The following is a 23176-nucleotide window of genomic DNA, read 5'->3' as shown; positions in this document are numbered from 1 at the left end:
TTATATTGTTCTTATTGTTCAAAAATGTCCAAATTATTTTGTCAACAAATCCCATAAAAAGACCAAAACCAACAATAAATGTATTCTACCAACAACTATTGTCTGTGTAGCCAAAGCCTGATATATCTTATTCCTCCGTGCCATCAAGCTCCATCATTGCCCAGAAACTGTTATATTATATAAACACATCAATGACCTCCAACTGTGATACTGATTGATTTTGGTCTTTTCATGGAATTTGTAGACAATAAAAAAATTGAAAATCACCAGACTTATGGGACTTCTTTATCCCATCTCCAATCAATGTGGTCAAAAATGTTGGAACAAGGCCAATGAAAAATAATTGTAGTATTGAGTTAGAATTCTTGATTGACTACAAGTCATCTTGCCCAACATTTCTGAACTCCGGTTCTTAAACCACACTGTCAGAAACCTGAGATCTCTTGTCTGTCTCCAGATCCAGTACTCCATGTTTTGGTTATAGTATACAGTAGCCTCCCCGAAATATGTCATTCAATTCCCTCTTTTATTTGATCTCACTTTTTTAATGCTTTCAAGCTTCATCCTGAAAATGTGCTTTCTCTCACTGGCTTTTTAACGTGTTTGATTGTTGTTGCTAGTGGCTGTATTTGCCTGAGGCCACTTGTCTGTTGATTCTCTAAAAGTTCAGATTTTATTTTATCACTCTTTAATTTCCTTTATCTTCTGCTCTTTTCACTGTGCTGGAAAGCTCTTTAGCCCGGTGGTGCTGTGCTTAAAAACCTATAAATAAAGTTCAGTTGGGTTCTGTAATCTATTGATCTGCAGTATAGTAAACTGGATTCCATTTCATCCCTCTATCTTGTCTATACCTCTAAGTAATCCATATGTAGTTGTGACTCGGGTGCATTAACCTCCTCCTCTGCTCTTTGTGTGCGCCGTCGGCTGCTGCAGGAGAAAATCTGGGGCTCTACATTACAGCTGGTCCTGTACCTCACCAACGTAAACTCCAGCGACAACCTACACAACCTAACTTGTGAGGCCGAGAACCAAGCTGGGCCTGGGGAGGAAATGGTGCAATTGGACATTGAGTGTAAGTACCTGCAAAATAAAACTACACTCTTGAAAGCTCACAGGCTCAATATGAGTCGTCGGGCTTAATGGAGGTTAGGGCGAGAGCACACTGGGGCCATTTTTCTAGTGCAGGCAGGGTGGACGGCCAGAGAAAAGAAAACTGCACTGCACTGATTTCTTCTAAATGCCCCCTCTACAAATACGAGTATGTACCCACCATGCCTCTAATGGAGCTCTTTGTCATCTGTCACTCACTCTAGCGACTGGTGAGAAGTGTTAAACTAATTAGAGTGAAGTGCTGCACGTATGGCTTGCCATTTAATGCAGGGATACAATGAAGGGAGAAAAGAGAGTGAACTAACCTTGCCTTGCTCTTAAAGAACTCCTTCACCTCATATACTTCTAAGTTACAGCTGCAACTTGACCCACGAGGTTCACTTTTGTTTTCTCCTTTCAGATGCATTAGTGCATCTGGAAGTTGAAGAACACTGAGGAATGACAGCACCCAGCGGTCCCACAGAAAACAGAGTCAGATGCATTAGTGATACATTACTGAAAAAATACTGCCCAAACAATATCATATATCACAAACTCAGTGACACTCATTAGAAAATAAAGCCAAAAAGAGCGGGGGCGCCAATCGGCTGAAGCCAAATGCACAAGCATCAAGGGACAGATAATGAACATCAGGAAAATGGGGCTGATAACCTGTGCTAAGATCTGATTTGAGCCTGTGCTAATGGACTTTTCCCTCCTACTCCGGAAAACCGCTTCATCCGCAGTGATTGGCAGTCTGTAAATGCGTTAGTGCAGCTAATCTATCAACATCAGCCCCCCTAGTGGACGGACACTCGTTAACCGCTAGCCCTTTAATTACTCTTAATTACCTCCCAGAACAGTGGGTTTGTACTGCTGAGTGGCTCTCTGTGCCATTGATTCATGGCACTCGTGCGGCTTCCCTTTCATAAAAGAGCTTTTCAAAATCATGTTTTTTTGCAATGTTTTTTTTACTGTAAAGTTAAAAGGTGAATTCAGAGCTGTTCATAAGTTTGATCAATAGCCACCATCACAAAAAGTTATATTTTTTATTCAAAGGTTCTAGTTAACTATGAATCTGCCTGGACTGATGCCAAGAACCGTTTTGTGTATTTGCCACATTTTTAAAAAAATGTTCATTGTTTAATTCTGCAATGTCTGACAACTGGCAGGCTCAATTAAACATAATTCTAGCCTTCCTTTTAACCCCTGCAGGGAAATAGCTTTTGTAACATTAGTAGAGGTTGCTAATGGATGATTAATTAAATGTGACAAACAGCGCTAATCTTCACTCAGTGTAACAGACTTCAGCTTGCCCTGGGTAAAGAGACAAATGCCCCAGAATACCCTTAGCACAGCACTTTCTGGAGGCTGGGTCATGGGTTAAGAGGAGCAGAATGGCCTTTGCAGGATGAGGGGTCTCTGCACTTGAGAGTCGTGTTCGATCTAAACAGAGCCGTTTCCTGTAATTTTGTGTTCAGCTGAGCTTCCAGGTAGCTTTTGTGGTCGGGTGCACAACGACGACCAGGATTCAGGATTCATTATTCATAGCAGGTCAGCACATGTTTGCAGTACAGATGGAGAACATTGATTCATGGAAACTCAGAGAGAACCTATAGGACATTTCACCAAACATTGACTTTATTTTGTACATGACAGAGGTGCACATTAAGCATACATTTGTAGCATGTAGGTTTGAGCATTTAAATGAGCATCTGTACTCATTATTTGACTTATTGGCAATTACCAGTGGTGGAAGGTAACAAAGTACATGTATTCAAATACTGTAGTTAAGTACAACAGTATATAAACCACCTTGACCAACTACGACATTTAAGTACCACTTACTATTGGCTAATCATTGCAGCTCTTGCAGAGTTAGATGAGAAAACAGTTTAGCACATACTTTAGAGTAGCTTTGGAAGTGCTTGTAGGCGAGTTCTGTTACTTCTGGACAGATCCAGGTTGGCTGTTTCGCCCTGTTTCTAGTCCAAGCTAAGCTAAATGCCTGCTGGCTGTAGCTTCATATTTACCATAAACACATGAGAGTGGTATCAATTCTCATCTTGCTCTGGGCTAGAAAGCAAAAGAAGGTATTTGCTTAAGTGTCTTTCTTAGTTTTCATTACAGTTTAGAAATACCAATACAGGGGCAGTTTACCAGTTTGCAGCTCTGGAATGATGTTGTACATTAAACATGGTTAGTCAGCATTTGTTGCGTAAGACAAGAGAGGTACCCATTCACTACTGCTCATCTCTAACCTATCATCTCCCATCTCCCATCAGTTCCTGTCAAAATCCTCTTCCTGAAGGATGCTGTGCCGCAGCACCACTGGTGTTTCCCCTTTGCTGTAGATGGCAATCCTGAACCAAACATCACCTGGCTGTACAATGGAAATAAACTCAAAATGAGCATCTATACATACATCCAGCTCATCCATGACTCAGGTGACGGATCAGTGATACACGGTTGTCTCTTCCTCAACAAGCCTACCCACATCAACAATGGCCACTACACTCTGATTGTGCAGAACAAACTGGGAAGGGATGAGGCCACTGCCTTTGGGAATTTCATGGACAACCCCTTTGATCCACTGGATCCTGAGGGGATAATTCCAGGTGAGTTCCTGAAACTATTTTGTAGCTGCAGAATGTTTTTTCCAAGCAGTATCCCATAAAGAAGAGAGGAGGCCATTAAGATAACTAAAAGAGAAATCTATCAGAGTATCTTAATGATTTTAACTCTGCTTGATCCAGTGTTGAAACAAAGACTTGATTAACACTTCACAATACGGTCCACAAAATACTGCTCAACAAAGCATGAAATAAGGAACAAATCAGAAGCAATAATTGATGAATCATTAAAATTATAAGTTAATAAAACATGATGATGAAACAATGATTAGATATAAAACATATGTAAATCAACACAGTGACCACTTTCTTCACGAGTCATTTCTGGTTAACTCTGAATCAGCTGTTAAGCAGCACAAAAGTAATTACTAATCATTAATTACTAATTACTTAAACATTAGTTTGTAAACTGTGCCCCCTTGAATAAAGTGGTGCATCATATTGAGAAGTTACCAATTATCCTTCATTACTTAATAAGTATCATACCATTACTTCCACTTTTTGCAGTAGTAGCTTCTGATGATAATTTTAATGCACATAGTGTATCAGTTATTATTATTACAATAATCCACCTTAAAAACGAAGTGAACAAGTGAGTTTAATAGGCCTTTACATAGTTTTATAAGTTTATAGATCTGACTATGGAGTTGTGTTGAACTGCAAAAACACCAAACAGAACTGCTTTCACCAAGTATATTTGAGTGTTATTGTTTACACTAACATTTTACATAACGCAAATACTAACAACAGCAAGGGGGAAGTAACATGAAAAAGTAAATCACATTTCAGTCACATAGAATCAAAACGATACGATAGTCCAGGAGTAAATTGATGGATTATATAATTAATAATAATGACATGTACAGTGTACAGTACAATGCCCAGCCATGTACTTTGTAAACGAATAGTGCAAGTCAAGTAAATATTGCTATAGGCTGTACAAGGTGCATGATTTGATTTAATACATGAACACAGAGATCTGTTTAGAAGAAAAAGTTTGGAACTTAAGCTCATTGGATACAGGACATTGTGGTAATAATACATGTAGCATTTTAGAATCATTCACATTATGTATACACAGATGGTGAAGTGCAAAGGTTTAATACTGAAACAGGGTGTGTGTGGATGTTTGATAAGCCGCTAAACAGTCAGTACTCCCTTGAATCGCACAGGTTGCATCTTTGGTTCTCCATAGCGTGTGTTTATAAATGTGTTTGTGTTCTCGCTTCTCACATGCCAGTCATTGATGTGGATCCAAGTAAGTCTTCAATGGATTTTTACTCTCAGCATGTTTACTTAACACTGCATTGGCTTGATGTGAGGTCTGTCACTTTTCTTTAACAAATCTCATTCCTGACCCTCAGTTCCTACAAACAAATCAGACATGGACGTCACAGAAAACCCGGAGAGTCGAGTTTTTGTGGTACGTCTGCACGTCATCATTCCCAATACAAATGTAGGATGACTACCAATAATGTTAGTGAATATAACGGCCAATCTGTGTTTCTTTGTTTAAACAGGTGTCTGTGGCTGTGGGTTTTGCTGTGTTTGCCTGCACTTTCTTTCTTATCATGGTTCTGGTGATTAACAAGTGTGGCCAGCATTCCAAGTTTGGTATTCACCGTAAGTTATCACACATTATTTCATTTACTACACACATGATTTAGCAGCAAGTTGATTAAAGTTATAGTTTGATATTTTGGGAAATACTCTCTTTGTTACTGAGAGTTAGATGAGAAGATCTATACCGCTCTTGTGTCTGTATGCTAAATATGAAGCTAGAGTCAGCAAGCAAGCTTAGCAAACCATAAAAAGTGGACAAGGGGAAACAGCTAGAGTTGTTCTGTCCAAAGCTAAAAAATCAGCCTACTAGCATTTTTAAAGCTCACTAATAACATGTTGTATTTCATTTGTCTAATACGTATAAAAACACTTTACAGGTGTGTAGTTGAGATCAAAATAAAGGCTGAAGATGGCTGTGGTCCAAGCAAGGGCACTGGAAGAAGAGGGATAGGAAGTAGCGAGGGTCAATCGCGCCCCTCTTTACGCACCTGCCCCGCATTTGTTTTAAGTAGCAGAATTAGCTTTGCTAAGATGGGAAGATCCAGGCAGACAAAAAAAAATGTTTTTGGACATTCAATCTTCATGTTCTTGCCAAACACCATTTATCTTTTGCCCATAATTGCAGTCTACATACATGACTAACTAAGGTTCAAACTTGACCCTGCGAGGATGGTCAGGCATATTAAATACATCTGGCACACTCACATACTCACTTCTGTCATGTCATGTGTTCCATGCACCATACACACAGTTTTGGCATCTCAGCAGTCCTTCTGTAGCTCCATCGTTAACTCACGGATATGGGAATGGTATCATACATACAGGAGTGTGGTATTAAAATAAGTACTCTTTTGATCAGCTTGATCACTGTCATGAAAACATTCTTCAGCAAGTTTAACTGAAGTGACTGACAAACATTTCTGAGGAGTCACCTGGAGTCAGGTGGGGAGTCGCCGACACACACACTTCAAAAGCACACACGGAGATAGTCAGTTCGTTTTAACTGATGTGTTTATTTCTCTATACTCTGGTTGACTTTCCAACAACGAAAAACAAATAAGGAACTTAAATAAAAAGACCAACACATAATTTATACAACTATTGTGAAGCGCTGCGGTCAGAAAACTGTTGGCTCTCCACCATCTAACTCATCCGCAGGCCCTTCCAATAGTCTACTTAAGGGCAACCTATCAGCGCCCTGTAGACGCAGAATCAAGGAGGAGCAGGTCAATAAGCAATGTGAACATTTCCTCCTAATTCATAAATCACAGCATCAAAAATTAACTCAAAATATCCGTTTTCATATTTGAATTAAATAACTCAGTATGGCTCCAACATTAACTGAATTGGTAACCACTGAAAGTTATCTAGATTTCTTTGTTACAACGGGTTTGGAGTGAAACTTTTTAAGAAAGGCTATTGCGCGAATTATATAAATTCCTTATATCTCTGTTTTATTGCTTTGCTGTACTAGTGTAATAAAAGGAACGCAGTGACAGTGGCTCAGCTTAGAACCACAATCTGAAGGGGCATAGATTAAAGAAAATAAACCATAAACAAACATTTTGCCAAATTATTGTTTCAAATCGCAGATATTTCTGTCAGGCTCTCAGAAGGAAGAGAGACTGACTAGTGTAGGATTTTCACAAGCTATAACTTTGCACACAGGCAGCTAAAGTGCCTTAATTACTGCATGAGAATGGCAGCAGAAACCTCCCTTGGCCACCGCCACGTGGTGAGGGCCATTAAAGAAGATGGATGGATGGACGAACAGCTAGACCTGATATAGCTCTGCTCGGACCCAACCCCCTACACACACATACACCCTTCTCGCTCTCAAAGTGCATAAGTGGGCCTGATTGCCTAAGTGGACCCTGCTCCGTCTTTCCTTCCCTCCATCGCCTCTGTGCTCTCTCTTTGTTGTTCCATTTTCTACCGTGTTGTACTCTGGGGGTTCTGTGGTTTGCCTTGCTGAGTGGGGTTTTACAATTTGGGCCCCACTCGTTTGGCTTTTAATACGCACTGTAGTCAGGGGTTGCTAACCATTCAGGCTTCCTATATGATCATTTTTTCAGTTCAATGTTGCCTGATTGCTGTATGGCTGATGACGGTGATTATTAGAGCTTGTCATCATCTGTCACCATGGTACCAACAAATATGCAACAAGTTGGTTGTGGAGAACGTCAATTCCTGGAAGGAGAAAAAATTGGTTCTGAATTTTCTTTTAATGGCCACTGCAATCACAAATGGTAGCAGGCTGATTAGGTGTTACATGTCTTTCAGTTTTGCTTGTTTGCTTTCTCCCTCCTATCACTAGGTTCATCAGTTTTGGGCACTGAGGATGACCTGGCAGTGTCGCTTCGTTTCATGAACTTTGGAACAAGCCCACCTTCCTCAGATGAAGACTCTGGTTTATCCAGCTTTGTAGAAAATCCACAGTACTTCTGTGGGATCATCAAGGAGAAAGACATGTGTGAGTGTGAGCTTGCTTCCACTTGTTTCCACTTTGCTGATGTATGATGTTTTTTTAACGGAATGCACATTCATGCTGAATTCCCCAAATTTAATGAAACTCTAGTGTCTTGACTGTTGGTGTTATTTTTTACACCACCTTTTTTATGCCACTTCTTCATGTGGGGTGTTTTGGTCATTTATTTATTTATTTATGTCTGTAATTCAGACGTTTTGACCCAGATTCTCAAATATTTTCTGTACTTTATGATCAGGTGTCCAGCATATTAAACGGCAGGACATTGTGTTGAAGTGGGAGCTGGGTGAAGGAGCATTTGGCAAAGTCTACCTGGCAGAGTGTGCCAACCTCAGCCCTGACAGCGACAAGATGCTGGTCGCCATCAAGGTGAGTGAATTTACACTGTCACTCTCCACTGTCTCAAAGTCACTTTCACTGTTAGTGTGAATTTATTAATATAGACTTTTGCTGAAATACAGGTAAAAACTGTTTGAAATTGTACTTAATAAGGATAGTTACAGTTAGTTTAAAAAAAACAGCAGCATAAGTAAAAGTAAGTACTACACTTATACTTGGATCGTCCGTATACTGAAATAACATCCTGTGGTTTCAGAGTGAGACGTTACTGCTGAGGACAGTCAGGTGGTTTAATACACAGCTCACGTTACAACAGGTTAATGCAAACCACAGCGAATAAAAACAAGACGATGAATCTGGCTCTGCTCAGATTTATCATCCCATTAATCAGACTTATGCTTTTATTGCAACACATCATCACTCATCCAGTAAGCAGGAGCATAGCAAGGACTCAATTGCCTTTTATTACACTCCTCACTGTTGGTTGCTTTTAAAACGGTTTACTTTTACTTTTAGCCCAATAACCCCTTAATAAACCTATTGTGTGCCACAGACTCTAAAGGACGCCAACGAGTCAACCCGGCAGGATTTCCAGAGGGAGGCGGAGCTGCTGACGGTGCTCCAACACCAGCACATTGTGCGATTCTACGGCGTCTGTACCGACGGAGAGCCGCTGGCCATGGTATTCGAATACATGAGGCATGGAGACCTCAACCGATTTCTTCGGTATGGAGTAAACCTGCTCATAATGACCTGAGGGTCATGAGTTCAATTCCCAAATCTTCCATCCCTTCTAAACAAAATGTTGACCTATTCAGTAGTTAATATGATCAGGAACCTGAATTACATGTGGAAGACTTTTCACAATATTAGGCTTTCTGTATTCCTCATCTCAATAACCCAGTACAGATAATGGTTGAAAGTAGAGGTTTCCTTAATGTGCATCAAATAGGACATTCTATAACATTATTATTTTCAAGCCCCAGTATCACATCACCAAAATCAGTTAGAGGCCGTTTTCACAGCAGACATTTTGACTTTGTCCTAGTGGGAAAAGCACAGGTGTTCCTAAGAATATTTATGGTGGCTCTATTCAAGCATAGTGTTACAGTAGGCCAGGAGCTAAATGGAAAATGGAGCCATTGTAAATTTTATTAATTACACTAGATGTGAAACCATTAGTCAATTAGTCAATTTACAGAAAGTTAACATGCAACACTTTGTGTGATTGATAAATTTTTTTAAAGCTAAAATGAAAGCAAAAATTCACTGTTTCTAGCTTTGCAAATGTGAATAATTGATATTTTTCTTCTTTGATATGAGGCTGAATATCTTTGCGTTTCAGCAATTTAAATATCAGAACTTGAGCTTCGGGCTACTGTGATGGTCACATTTTTCCACAGTTTTCTATCATTTCATAAACCAAACAGACGATCAGTTCATTGTGAAAATCTGCAAATCCGACAAGGCAAATTATTTGTATAGCACAACATTAACAACAAGGTACGTCAAAGTGCGTTACATAAGACATAACAGTATTAAGACAAGATACAGCGCAGTGCACAATATATGACTAAATAGTCCCAATTTAATTTAATTTAATTAATCAATAATAAAAATTATTGTTAGTGGTAGCCCTAATTAACCCCTGTTTTTTTCCTACTGTTACATGTTCAAATGTCCTATTGAGGGCCTATTGCCTAATTGTCTGAATTCATCCTTTTTGGCCTCTAAGTGATGCAGTGATTAAGCCACTTCCCATTTTCCTCCCTCCCTTCAGCAAGTGCCTTTTAAGGCATTTAACCACCAGATGTTAAAAATCTGAATCTGTGTCCTACGGCTATGTGAGTTTTTCCATTGTACCGTTGAAAATAGGAACCTCCAACACCCTGATAAGTAACTCCAGCTCTTTAAAGACACTGAGTACAGTATCAGTCAAACCTGATGTGTGCTTAAAGGTTAAACCCATTCAGCTAAGGTCAGTGGACTGTGTGGTTCCAGTGGTCACTGAGCATATGTGTGGATTCTGTGTTTAAATAGAAATGCATGAAGTAGACTTCCATACTGGCTGTGGAAGTGTTTGGTTCTATTTGCATGGTGCTTATTTATTTAGACCTAGAGTCTGTCATTCGTTTCAGTGTCGTGTAACTTTGATGTCTTTTTCACAAGTGGAAATTCAAGGAGAAATTGCTTACTGTTTTCTACTAAATTGACTCATACACTTCGTAATATCAGTAATGATTAGTTTTTACTCCATCATTTATCCTCCTTTCCCCCCCACTTAGAATTTTTATCACCCTAATGTCACAGAAAATGGATGCAGCAGTGAATTGTATAGAAGAACATTTTGCTTTTGCTAAATCAGAATTAAAAAGTTGCAGTTGCAGGAAGGTTTCTTGTTCAGTGTAAATTTGATTCACAGTATGTCAAGGCACGGGGTGAATATACTTTATTATTTACAACATGTCCTCATATAATATTGGAAAATAGAGCAAAATTCAAATGTGGCAGGATTTTATTGGAATATTGTTGGGCATGGTAAATGACCAGATTCAGCACCTAAGTAGAAATAGACAAATTTCCTTGAACCTACACTGAACTAATGTGATATCTCAAGCAGAAGCTAATTAGCAAAGAAGTTAATAACACTTGATTTATTGTGTAACATGGTGATGGAAAATATTTACAATATGTTATTTAAATCGTTTAAATTGTAATCTAAAACCATGTAAGTACTGAAACCTCTGTAGGGAGCTGAAGGACTCACTGAGGACTGAGGCAGTGTTGACCTATTAGACCTCACTTGGCACCTGGGAAACCATCCGAAAAAACTATTAGGGCAGACACAGTTGATGCTGTCTGCCAGGTGTCCTCCACAGGAGACAGATTGGGAATGAAAACACACAGATAAACACACATGCATGCTCACAGACTTTGCCTGAGATATATGTTCACCAATAGATGGAAATCACATTTCCAGCAGACAGAATGGGAGAAACGTCTGAGGGCCCCCACAATGCAGCTGCTTTCCCACCCTGCCACCTGCCTTTTAAACTAATAGTGATTGTATAGACAACTTCCTTTGTAAGGAGGGGACAAAGTGGAGAGGAGTAATATTAGGATGGATGGAGACATATCATCTGTGATTTGCTCATTTAGGCTGGAGTTAGATGTGAGAGTGGGTGTTTATGATCCACAAGAACAACTGGGAGTCAATGTGCTCTGCATCTCCGAATTGCATTATTGCAAATCAATTGTAGGCGTATTACAAGCCTTATGTTTTCTATTAACCGTCACTGTTAAATGGCTTTATTATGGTGTGGTCACGCCAACCATGTCTGTAATGCTCTCAATAGCTCATATACATCAGAAATGTTCAATCTGCAGATTGCATGCTGAGGTCTTTGTCCTTCAGGTCACTCAAGGTTGATTCCATAGTAACTAACATACTGGGAGCTCATATTAGGAGCCCAATCCCAGCACTTGATTAATCTAAACAGCCAATAGGAACAGAGAAAGATAGCAGAGGCCAGCATGTTGTGTTCAAATGGAAATCTGTGTGTTTGTGCACTTTACAGTGGTCAGGAGTTCAGCTTCAAAGCAGAAAATAAAACCAATTCAGTCTATATGATTATAATCCCACAGTACTGCAAAGATTCCCTTTGACAAATAAGAAAAATAATTTGTCATCTACCAGCGATAAGCAAAAATCTCTTGAACATGTCTGACCTCAAAAGCTGAAACGTCACAAATTTCATACATTATATACAGACCTCATAAAAAAGGCTCACTATATTATTTTCAAGACAGGTTTTGTGACAGGTTTAATGCTTCAAGCCCCACTAAGTTTTATATGTAAATATAAAACTATGATAATAACTAAATAAAAAAGGGAAAAACGATGGCAGTGATGTGTTTGTGCTTGTGTGTGAATGAGCAACTTAAGAAAATCCAGATGGCTTTACACAGGTTTAACATCCATCCATCCATCCATCCATCCATCGTCAACTGCTTATCCTGCGTACAGGGTCATGGGACAGGTTTAACAATCTAAGATTATTTAACTTTGATAATAAAAACATACAGATTTGACACAAAACATACGACATCCTGTGTCACCCAGAGGTGCCAATCACAATCCACATGGCAGTTTAGTGGTGGAAATAAAACCACCAGGGCCTAACTGCTCCACTCCAGTCCATATGTGGAAAAGTAAATTTAGTAAAGTACTGTACTTTTTTGAGTACTTTTACTTGAGCATTTCCATTTCATGCTAGTTATATTTTTACACCATCACATTTCAGAGGGAAATGATATACTTTATACTCCACTATATTTATTTGAATGGTAGAGTGTGCATGAAAAACTTCAGATAGAACATTTTAGAAAGAGCATTGTTATAGGTTAAACCAGTGATTTGTAAGCTTTTGGGATTGTGACTCCTTATAAAAACAAAATGTCTAGTTGGAGCCTCTTATCTTGTTTCAGAGTTGTTAGCAGTTCCACCAGAAAGATTCCTTAAATGGTTTTGTTGAATTGTTCAAGTTCTAGTGAGGTTAACTGATCCATTATTGCACAAAAAGTAAAGATTAGAACAATGAATGAATACAAATGTTTTCTTTGCCATTAATCATCTCAAGACCCCTCAGATTTATCTTGTGACCCTTTGGAGGGGCACAACGCCTGGGTTGGGAGCCACTGGACTAAACTACCTAACTGTATATAAAGTAGTTAAGTCAGTCAGTAACAGTCTTTTACTTTCACTTAAGTAGAATTTTGTAATAGGATTTTGAATGCAGGAATCTTAATTGTAATTGATTTCACATTGTTGTGTTAGTACTTTAACTTAAGTAGAGGATCTAAATACTTCTTACATTGCCTGGGTCTAATTGTCCCTTTCCTATCTCACATATTTCCCTGTCAACTCTCTTAATAGAGAAGACATACCATTATAATAAGATGTGGAATAGATGTAGAATCAAGCTGCCTAGGTCCAAAAACACTCAAAATTCCTTGTGTTGCTCCCGCAGAGCTCATGGCCCTGACGCTCGCATCCTGGAGGAGTCGAAGATGCCCCCGCTGGGTCAGCTCACTCTGCCTCAGATGCTCCACATCGCCGCCCAGATCGCCTCGGGCATGGTCTACCTGGCATCACTGCACTTTGTCCACCGCGACCTGGCAACTCGCAATTGTCTGGTGGGGGAGGGCCTAGTGGTCAAAATCGGAGACTTTGGCATGTCCCGAGACATCTACAGCACAGATTACTATCGGGTAAGATGACTGGAAAAGAAAAGACAGGAGTGTTATGTACAGGTTTTTTTTTAATCTTGGATGAAAGCTTGACTATAATGTTCAGCCGAATTACAAAAGCAGGATTTTTTTCTACGAAGCCTTAATGTTGTCTGGCCTTGTAAATAGTTTTGCTTTTATGTGTTCAGCATCCATTTGTGACTTGTCTTCTGCTACACCAGAGAATGAAAATTTGTCTGTGGTGCTCAAAGCACTGGAAAGTGATTAAAAAAACTTTACAGCAAATCGCCTTTCCAGAAACTAATATCCTGGTTCTTCTGGATAATCACACACTGTGAACAGTTTTAATTAATGACCCATTAAGTTAAATTCTGTTTGTCCAGTTACAAGCAATCCAGTGATCAGCAAAGTTAATCAGCTGGAGTCACAGGTATTTTGTAAATTTGACAAACCCTTGGAGCGGTTGGAGTTTGGAACAGAGGCAGATGAAAACAAAATTTGAGACCAGTGCCCATTACTGCTCTACAAATGTCACTTTTTTTTAGTGTTCAAGCAGTCAAGGGACAGTCCAAAGTGCAGTTTTCCATTTGTTTGAGACTTTCCAAGAATGAGAGGTGCTGACTTATCAGAGCTAGCATTTAACACTGCACGCCTATTAAACCCTGTGTTATCCTATACTGTAGTTTAAGGACTCTTAACAAACTTCTTAACCATTCCCATAAGACTTTGATTTGGTGTGAAAATATGGTGCCACCTGAGGGGGAAGATCATACCTTGATTTCTAACATTCAGCATTAAAAAAATTAGAGGATCGAATCTCAGTGTTTTATCAAACTATCAACCAAAATCTAATGTAAACAAACCAGCTAATTATTTTTTGTTTAAGCCACAAGCTGTAAATACAGTTCACATTTTTGTTAGCTTAAACATGAAACAAAAGTTTATTCTGTGAGCACTTAGAGTATTGATAGCTGCTGAAAAGTCAAATTCCTTCAATGTTCATAATAAACTTTTAATTCTGAGGCTATCAGCTAGTTTGTAAAGTTAATTGTTACTTTTTTTGAAATTAAAATATGTCCCTTTGAAATAGAAATTGTCTAGAGACATGTTGCACTTGACTTAAAATGTGAGCGTAGTTTATTGTACATTTTGATTAATAATGTATGTAACTAGTAACCTGTGAGAGACTGCGGAGTACTTCATTGTATTAACTATATTCTATTTGGGGAAAGTTTTCAACCAAACTGATTATGAGTGCTGCTGTTTTTCAGTTTGAGAGGTTTCTGTGGGATCTGAGAAGTTGAAAATCACCTGATTCTGATTTGCAAACGTCATTTTGATTTGCATGATTTCTTTCTCAAACAGATGAATTTGCGCTAATAAAGATTCCTCCTTCTTTTCACATAAGTGAAACAGTGCTTTTCACGCACTCCAGTCATTAATGACATTACCATGTCAATGGACAACTCCTCTGAACACTCTAGCAAAGCACAGACTGGATTGCCCTCCATGATTTGGGTGTCTGTATGTCCATTTTCTTTTTCACATTGAATTAAAATACTCTGAATTTAAGCTATTTTGGATGTTAAAAGTCTTATTGTCTGGATTATCTGCCTCACATTGATTTCCAGTTGCTCTACCAGTTAGTCATAGGTAGTTCAAGGATGAACAGGAATAGGAATCTGTTAGAGGTTTGCTTGTGAATGTCTGTGTTATTAAAAAAATGACATCTCTTCTTATTTCCATCAACAAAGCAGGACAGTTAAACTTTCACCCTGAGACTTCCATTATACAATACATATAATATGATCTGCTTTACATTCCCTTGCATAAAAAATGATACTGGGTGTAGAGTTAGCATACATTCATTGCCTTGTCTTCCTCCTCAGGTGGGTGGACGTACGATGTTGCCAATCCGCTGGATGCCCCCAGAGAGCATCATGTACAGGAAGTTCACCACAGAGAGTGACATCTGGAGTTTTGGCGTGGTCCTCTGGGAGATCTTCACCTACGGCAAACAGCCCTGGTACCAGCTTTCCAACAGTGAGGTGGGTTGGGGTTGAGAGTTAATCGGCAACTTTGAAGGTCAATAACAACTTAGAAGCTATCTGTTATTGGCAAATAATTTATTCTTTCTTGTTGCTAGGAAGCATTTTAGTAATTTTTTTATATCAATGCTGGTATTTAGGAAGCATATTAAAACCCAAGAGAACAACAACAGGACATCAGTAAACTACATTTTTTATTTGTGTGGCAAATACGAATGATTGTGGCTCACCCAGAGTGTCCAAATTTCTCATGACAGAGTGCTTCTTCTCTGCCCTTGTGGACAGAGATTAGTACTTCACCGTTTTAACTTGATACTGTGTGCTCAGATTTCCTGTCAGATATCAGAATTTATTTTGGCATGGGGTGATTGAATTTGATCTCCAAACCTCAACATATGAAACTAAAACTATCTGAGGCTATCTGGCTAGTGACTAAATTGTATTGGGGTATTTTGTGTGATTTGGGTGAACTGTCCCTTTGAACTGGACAGTTGAAACTACAGGGAATTATCTTGTGTGATTGTTTCCTTCTGGTATTTCCAAACAAACTGATTTACTAAGTTTACTGTTGAACTTTTACAGTGTTTTTACTGTAAAACTGCTGTTGACCTTCTACAGTAGTAGAAAAGCTAGCAAAGCTACCGAAAACTAGCCTAACTTGTCAAATACTTAACTCCCCATAAAACCACAACTTACACTTAATTTGGTACAGATTAAACCGCTAGATACAACTTTTTAATTAGTTTCGAAAAACAATCAAATAAGCATATTTCCCAAAATGTCAGTGTTTTGAACACAAGATTGACATATCATCACCTTTTAAATTGATTTAGCAAATTTGTCAGAAAACAGCAACATTATCATTCATTTGGAGAGGTGTTTTTGGCCATGTCCATTATTTGCTCTCTTTTAGCTCTATTTTTGGTCTCTACTGTGGCTCCACAGCTTCAGTAGCTAGTCGCTAACTGTGTCTGTCTGCTTTGTGGTGTTGAGCACAGTGCACAGTGTGTTTTTTGAGCTTTTTCACTGAAAACAACTGACTACTGTGGCTGAAAATGCTATGAGAGCAGTGAGAGTGAACTAAAACAGTAAAGTAACAGTAAAATGAACTGAAACTTAAGCTCTATGAAGCTGAAGGGAGCTGCAGATTCATGTGATTCATCACTTACAAGCAACCTCTTTCAAATTGTCACATTGTTTTCACATTATCATTTGATTAATTGTTGGTATAAAAATATTTATTATAGCCACTTTAAATTTATTGAAATATGTTAAATTAACTTTGATTTATTTCATCCCATACTAGTGCAAACATATTTGTAATGACAGCTTGAAATGTTTGGTTGTTTTCACATAATTGAAACTTGCAGAACAAAACATTTTCATTGTAGTCATAGAGTCTTCAGAGCATATGTTGCTGAAGTTTTTCACCGCTCTGCACTCTTAAACTAATCAATACGTTCATAGTAATTAAGGACAGTCTGGTCTAGCCTTTTCAGCTCGAGCACCAAGAAGTGGGACCACAGTGGTGCTATTACAGGCCGAAACCCTCTCTCCTTTCAAGAGAAGGGTAGATCACTTTTCCCAGGCACTCAATTCTAATCTGATTGGCTCTCATTTTTGCCCAGGGCCAATGAGCTTTAACCTTGTTAACCTAATCTGTCTCGGCCAATGAGGGACAGGTGAAATTATCATGTTGCCTAAACACGCAGTAGTGAAGATAAATCATCCCAAAATACTGGCTTGGCATGCCGTGGCTACAGAGGCCATTTTTGGCGGCCGTTATGAGTGTTTTTGTTGAGCTGTGAGGCTGACTGACGGGCCATTTTGGCGTGAAGACGCTCAGCGCTGACAGGCCTCTTCTGTTCATTGTATCAAGCCAAAGTTAACAATGGCAAAGAGATTGAGTCAGTAACCCTTCAAACGAAGAGCGCTGTGAAATCCTCTCTCTCTCATCCTCGACAGTGATTTATTCATTGAGCATCAAGAGGGTGTGAACTCAATCAGTCATCGTAGCCATTAGTGTCAGAGATGGAGGTTATTCATATTATTGCTGCTCTCATTTGTCCCAGAGGTCTGCTAATGGACACATCTGTAAATCTGTAGATAACTAAGGTTGTTGTGCCAATCTGTTTGTCCTTGGTGCACCATTACTGATTCAAAAAGTCTCTCTGAATGAATTTTACACACTATAAGAATTTAATTACATTTTGCCATGCAGCTTTGTTTTATTTGCCCATGTTTTGATCTGTCTTTTAAATTTCTGCTGCCTCTTCAGTACAATGTAGCTGAGTGTAATATCATGTGGTGCTCAAAGCATTGAAAAATTACATTAAAGAAACAGCAGCAACATCGTTCCTCAGTCCCATCAGTGACTCCCAACCAGGGGTTAGTCATTTATTCAAAAAATAATGTGGAACAGAGGTGGAGAAGAACAAGGTTTCATGTATATTATCATCAAATGAAAAAGTTGATGATTTATTTTAATGAAAACAGGTTAGTAATGTGACAACCAACTACTCACTGTTTTAATTCATACTAAAACGCACAGTCCCAGAGATCTTCTTAACACTATGGACCATCTTTTAAATCCTGTACGTTTTAATCACTGTCATCTAGTGAAGAATGTCTAAGTTTTTTAACCTTTTTAATGATATAATCTGTGAGATACAATCAAAAATTGTGTCTGCTGATTATTTTATTGATGTCCACTGCCCCAAGTTTTATGCCAGTTTTTTTAAATGAGCTTATGATCACTGTGGCGCACATCAAACGCTCATCAAGCACATAATGCCTCCTAAATGTCTCTGGCAAGTAATGGATGTGACTGCCCCTTGGTTGCTCTCAATAATCAACAGTTCTTTATCCTCTGGCTGTGTCCCAGAAGATTTGAAGACTGCCTGTGCGAGAGAGTCTGAGACTGTGCTTATTAGGATCCGTCCTTGCTAGATTTTAGTGCAGCTTTTGACACAAATGACCACAAAATTCTGAAGCGCTGGGTTGGTAGATATTAGACAGCTCTGAAGTGGCTGATAAATTACATTCAACTTTATTGTCATTATCAGAAATGTTTTGTTTCTATTGGTGACCATGTCTCCCCTCACTCACATTGTGGAGTCCCTCAGGGGTCGACCGATTTTATTTTCATTTACTCCCACTTGGCCACATTAAACATAGACATACAATTTCATTCCACTGCTAGTGTAGTAACAGCTGTATCTCCCAGTAAAGTCTACGAGACTCCAAACCTCTCCAGTCTTAAAAAATGTCTAAAACTGTTTGTAAATTAAACTCCAGTAAAACTGAGATCTTTGTCATTGGTAGTGACAATATGCACCTTTGTATCCCGTCTTCTCTTGGTCCCTTATCAATTAATGTTAAACCAAATGTCAGGAACCTGGGTGTGTTCTTTCACACTAAACTCACTTTTGAGGAAAACAACAAGGTCATCCAGTCATGTTACTACCATCTAAGGAATATTGCTAGCATACAAGCTGTACTTTGCGTTTAGTGCTAATTAGCCAGTGCAAACTGAGATGATAAATATTGAATGTTAACATGCTGATCTTAGCATTTTGCCTCATAGAGCTGCTAGTGGGGCTGTAGACTTTCAGTCTTGTCTAAAATCTCAAGTAGGCTATCCACATTGGCCTCTAAACTAACTAGTATTGATCAGGCTCTACTTTTTTTATTTTATTTGGGTGAACTGATTTAAATAAAGAGAAGTCAGTTTGTTGGCGAATTTGAAGTTAATCACCAGAGAGCTGAGGTCTCAGGTTGAACTGACACGATGTCTCTTGTTTGTCCTGGAGTAACTGAGAACAGATACACAATATATCCTGTTAATATATAATTCTTTGGAATTCCCATCCCAACAGGCAATCGAATGCATCACACAGGGACGGGAACTGGAAAGGCCACGCACTTGCCCCAAGGAGGTGTACCTGCTGATGCAGGGCTGCTGGCAGAGAGAGCCCCAGCAGAGGATGATCATCAAGGACATCCACAGCCGTCTGCTGGCCCTGGTCAAGAACCCCCCGGTTTACCTGGATATCCTGGGCTAAAGGGGCAGCGAGCCAACCAGGAAGTGGAGTTCAGAGGCTGGGGAAGTCGAGGTTTTGATTTGAGACCTAAAACCTGTTTCTTGAATCCAATTACTCTAATCAGGGGCTATTACTTTAAACAGGTTCCTCTTGGTTTAACTATGACCCAGTTCTCCCAGTTGCTGCTTTTCCAGCCTCAGTGCTTGATGGACTAAATGTCTGCAGCGACCTTTCCAGTTTTTCCTCATCCTGGCTTTACTCCCATCACCCGTTTACTGCCCCGTCATTCTCTGGAAACCTGTCAAATGTTTACCAAAGTGTAATGTTTATCTGAAGTGAGTGCATGGACACCATTTGAAGTAACTATATACATCAGATGATGGCTTGTCTGGGAATTTTGGCTCTTAAGTCCCTGCAAAGGTTTGTGAGCTGAGCTGTGGTGCATTTTATGTGACTCTACAGCCAACACTTGTGTTGAAAGACAATTAGAAAATGAAACAGATGATTACAAGAGAGGGCACTCCACATCATGGGTCAAAAGTGAAACCAGTGAAAACCATTTTTTCAGATTTGGGTACCGCAGACAGTCATTTGTACAGTAAAGTCACTGATTTTGGATACGTTTTGATATGGGAAATTATTCAAAGACTTTCAGTAAATGTATATAAGATTTCAAAGTTGTACAATCAACACCTTTGAAAGCTTGTTTGTTTCTGATATGTCAAATCTAGTGTAAGATATGAGTATTTTTCAAAAACAAAAAGCCATATTAACAGTGAAAGTGTGTGTTTACAATTAATGTTGTCTGTTTTTCTGTCAAATATGAACAAAAAAATGCTTCCAGAGAACTCCTGTGGGCTGCCTGCGAGACTTCGGAGTGGCTTTTGTACAAATTAGCGATGTTCAACATGCTACTGTAGCGACCTTCAAAATCAAAGCACTGCAGTGAAATTCAGTATGGGGGCAAGATGGTGGGGAGGTGCCACACTGAGATGGTTTTAGAGGTAACAGATGGATTAAAGTGAGTGAAACTCCAGGAGAGGGACAGATGGCACTGAAACTGGATGTGAGGCCACAACCATGGGGGGGTAAAAAAGTTTAAATTCAACCAAATTGAGCATTTAGTGGGTGAAAGAGTGTACAAACCATTGTGATGCCTATACTGTAAGTGTAAAATACTAAATGTACAGACTCTGTATTAATGTTTAAAACAAATATATCTCCAAGTATTGTTACTCCAGCACTTTGTATATCATCTGCCCTTAAAAATAAACAAACTTAAAAAAAAAATGGCTGCAGCCTTCTATCTGTCTGACCCCTTCTCATCCCTGTTCTTAATCTCTTAAGTGAATTTGGCAACATTTCTGGTTTGTGAACACACAAAAAAGTGACATGTTGCCCATAAATTTGGCAGCGAGAGAATGAGAGAATGCATGCAAGTGTCTGCATCACACACAAATATAAAGACCTTTTCTCAGCAAATTTCTCAACTCTCCTGTCCCGTCATAAGGGGGATGTTGGTCTTTGGGATCTGTTACTCTTATCTCTGGCAGGTAGAATTAACACATTGCCCAAGATTTGTTCATTTAAAAACATGTTCATGAATGTCTGTTTTGCCTCTTTTGAGCAGATTGTTCAGAAATTCACCATTTCCAGGTCTCACTTCTTCAGATACTTTTCGCAGCTTCATATCTTCGAATCACTCAATTCCCTTCACAGCTCCCAGACACAGTCTTAGGCTCAATCACATCACATCATCCAGAAAGGGAAAATAGGTCACATTCTGTATATTCTTTATTAATGAGAGAAAATATGAGTCCTCACTCCCTTAAAGGCCAGTGGGAGGTGGATCTGGGTATAGAAATTTCAGAATCCATGTGGTCAAAGGTGATGCGGGTAATATATTCATCTTCAATATGAATGAATGACTTTTATACAGTTTAAGATTTTCCACCAACTGCACTGGACCAAAGTTAAACTATCCCTATTCAGATCCAGTACTGTTAAAAGCAGAACCAAGAAGCCACTCTAATTCACATCTTTTGATATTTGCCTTAATTTATCACATTATTGACAATATTTGATATGCTTACTTTACTGGACCCTTAACAACTTATAATTTTTCACCCTTTAACTATTTTCTTTACATCATTAGTACATTTATGTTTATTTATTAATTTACTTATTTTCCTTGCATAGTTGAGCGCAGGAACATCCCTCTGCATCAGTCAATCCATCATTATCGTATGCTTCAGAGCGAACAATGATTTGGGCTGCCGCCTGTATTTAAAGTTAGACATCTTAACAAGGCTATTCAAGAGCCTTCTATTATTTTGACGAACTAATCAGCAACCTGCGACGTCTCCACGGGATGCTCAGCAGACGGTTATTGAAAAGGAATAATCAAGTTTCATATTGCCTTACCACCGGCCCTCTGGCAAACAAACACCCTCCAAAGCCAAACCCCTCTCTCTACCTCACACTACCAACCCCCCCTCCCCACCACCACCACTCTTCCTCTATCACTCTGTATGCAGAGCGTCTCCAGGGAGTGGTAATGGATTGTGAGTAATGCTATCGTCTCTTTCTTTCCCTCTACCTTCTCTGGTGTAGATGGGGGAGGGAGGGATGATGAAAACACTTGGAGGACTCGTGTCTGGTTTATTGTTTCTTCTAGTGTCTACAAGCAGATTCTGGCCAGATAGGATTAGTACACTAGTTTTTGTTCCCGTTATCCTTAAGGGCTTCATTTGTGGTTTTTAGAATTAACCTTTTTAATAAGCACTTGAGAGTCTCCAGCCTGGTTAGATATGGAGTATGACTATAATAAGAGCTGGAAATGAGGCCATTATTAATGTGGAACTCCTATTAGAGGTTTACAGGGGAAACTTCCTTTTTAATCTTCCACCTCATTGTGTAATGCATGTTTACAGGACATTGATTTTTTTATGGTAATTATTTCTTCTATCATAATGGCAGAGCAGATTAATTTTGGTCTGTGCCCACTGCTAATAATGCATTACTCTGTATGCTTACTACTATCCATCCTTTAAGACATTAAAAACAATGATTGAGTAGGAAGAGAACTCCTGCACAAAATATTGAAACTATCAGTCAAATCAAAGCATTCACATCTATTAAACCTCAAAGAGAAAAGGAGTGACAATGAAAAAAAACTTGATTTGGAGGTCGCTGTTCAAATCAAATCTGCACTGTGTATACTAGTTTAGTATAGTTGTGCCTAACATTTGTGCTAAAGTGTGTCTGCTGCCTGTAGCTGCAGTCCAAATGTTATACAAATTCTCACTTCAAAAAGATTATTATGAACTGCAGTAGGAGAAATCTACATTTTACAAGGCTTCCTGCATCTTTAAATTTTAAGAGATCATTTCACACCAGGTAGGTTTGAAGAATGAAATTACGTTTTTCTGCAGTGATATGTTTTAACACAAGATATTGACCATCATTTCAAGGCGGTCTGAAACAAAAGCATCTTCACTGGAAACAAGTCAAAGAATCCCATACCAGTGGTTATCAGTTTAAGAAAAATCAGGTTTGAAGGCTGAGTATAGGACCACATTTCTTATTGGACTGACCATTTTTGCAGAGGGACTTTTCACCTGATGTCAAGCAGGACTTGAATTTACTAAAAATAAAGATTTGGGGATTCAAGCACTGTTACAATACAGCATCTGAAGCCCATTTGTTTGGGCAAATAAAAGC

The 23176-nt window shown here is 39.0% G+C and overlaps 1 protein-coding gene across 1 annotated transcript in view; it reads left to right on the top strand.

The window, feature by feature from the left end:
- ntrk1 (neurotrophic tyrosine kinase, receptor, type 1) overlaps nt 1–20731 on the top strand; it is a 36421-nt gene extending 15690 nt beyond the window's left edge. The window contains exons 7-17 of the mRNA XM_038710674.1: nt 934–1072; nt 3375–3707; nt 4963–4980; nt 5087–5145; nt 5243–5345; nt 7603–7758; nt 8012–8142; nt 8666–8838; nt 13143–13383; nt 15252–15410; nt 19289–20731. Coding sequence (XP_038566602.1) covers nt 934–1072; nt 3375–3707; nt 4963–4980; nt 5087–5145; nt 5243–5345; nt 7603–7758; nt 8012–8142; nt 8666–8838; nt 13143–13383; nt 15252–15410; nt 19289–19474 — 1698 coding nt within the window. The 3' untranslated portion in view covers nt 19475–20731. The remainder of the gene's footprint in view (nt 1–933; nt 1073–3374; nt 3708–4962; nt 4981–5086; nt 5146–5242; nt 5346–7602; nt 7759–8011; nt 8143–8665; nt 8839–13142; nt 13384–15251; nt 15411–19288) is intronic.
- The last annotated feature ends 2445 nt before the right edge of the window (nt 20732–23176 follow it).

The sequence above is a fragment of the Micropterus salmoides genome, unplaced genomic scaffold, assembly GCF_014851395.1.
Source record: "Micropterus salmoides isolate LMB-PRFRI ecotype aquatic unplaced genomic scaffold, ASM1485139v1 Ms_hic_scaffold_11, whole genome shotgun sequence".
NCBI classification, from domain to species: Eukaryota; Metazoa; Chordata; class Actinopteri; order Centrarchiformes; family Centrarchidae; genus Micropterus; species Micropterus salmoides.
The sequence above is the reverse complement of the archived record's forward strand: the minus strand, read 5'-3'. Positions and strand labels throughout refer to the sequence as shown.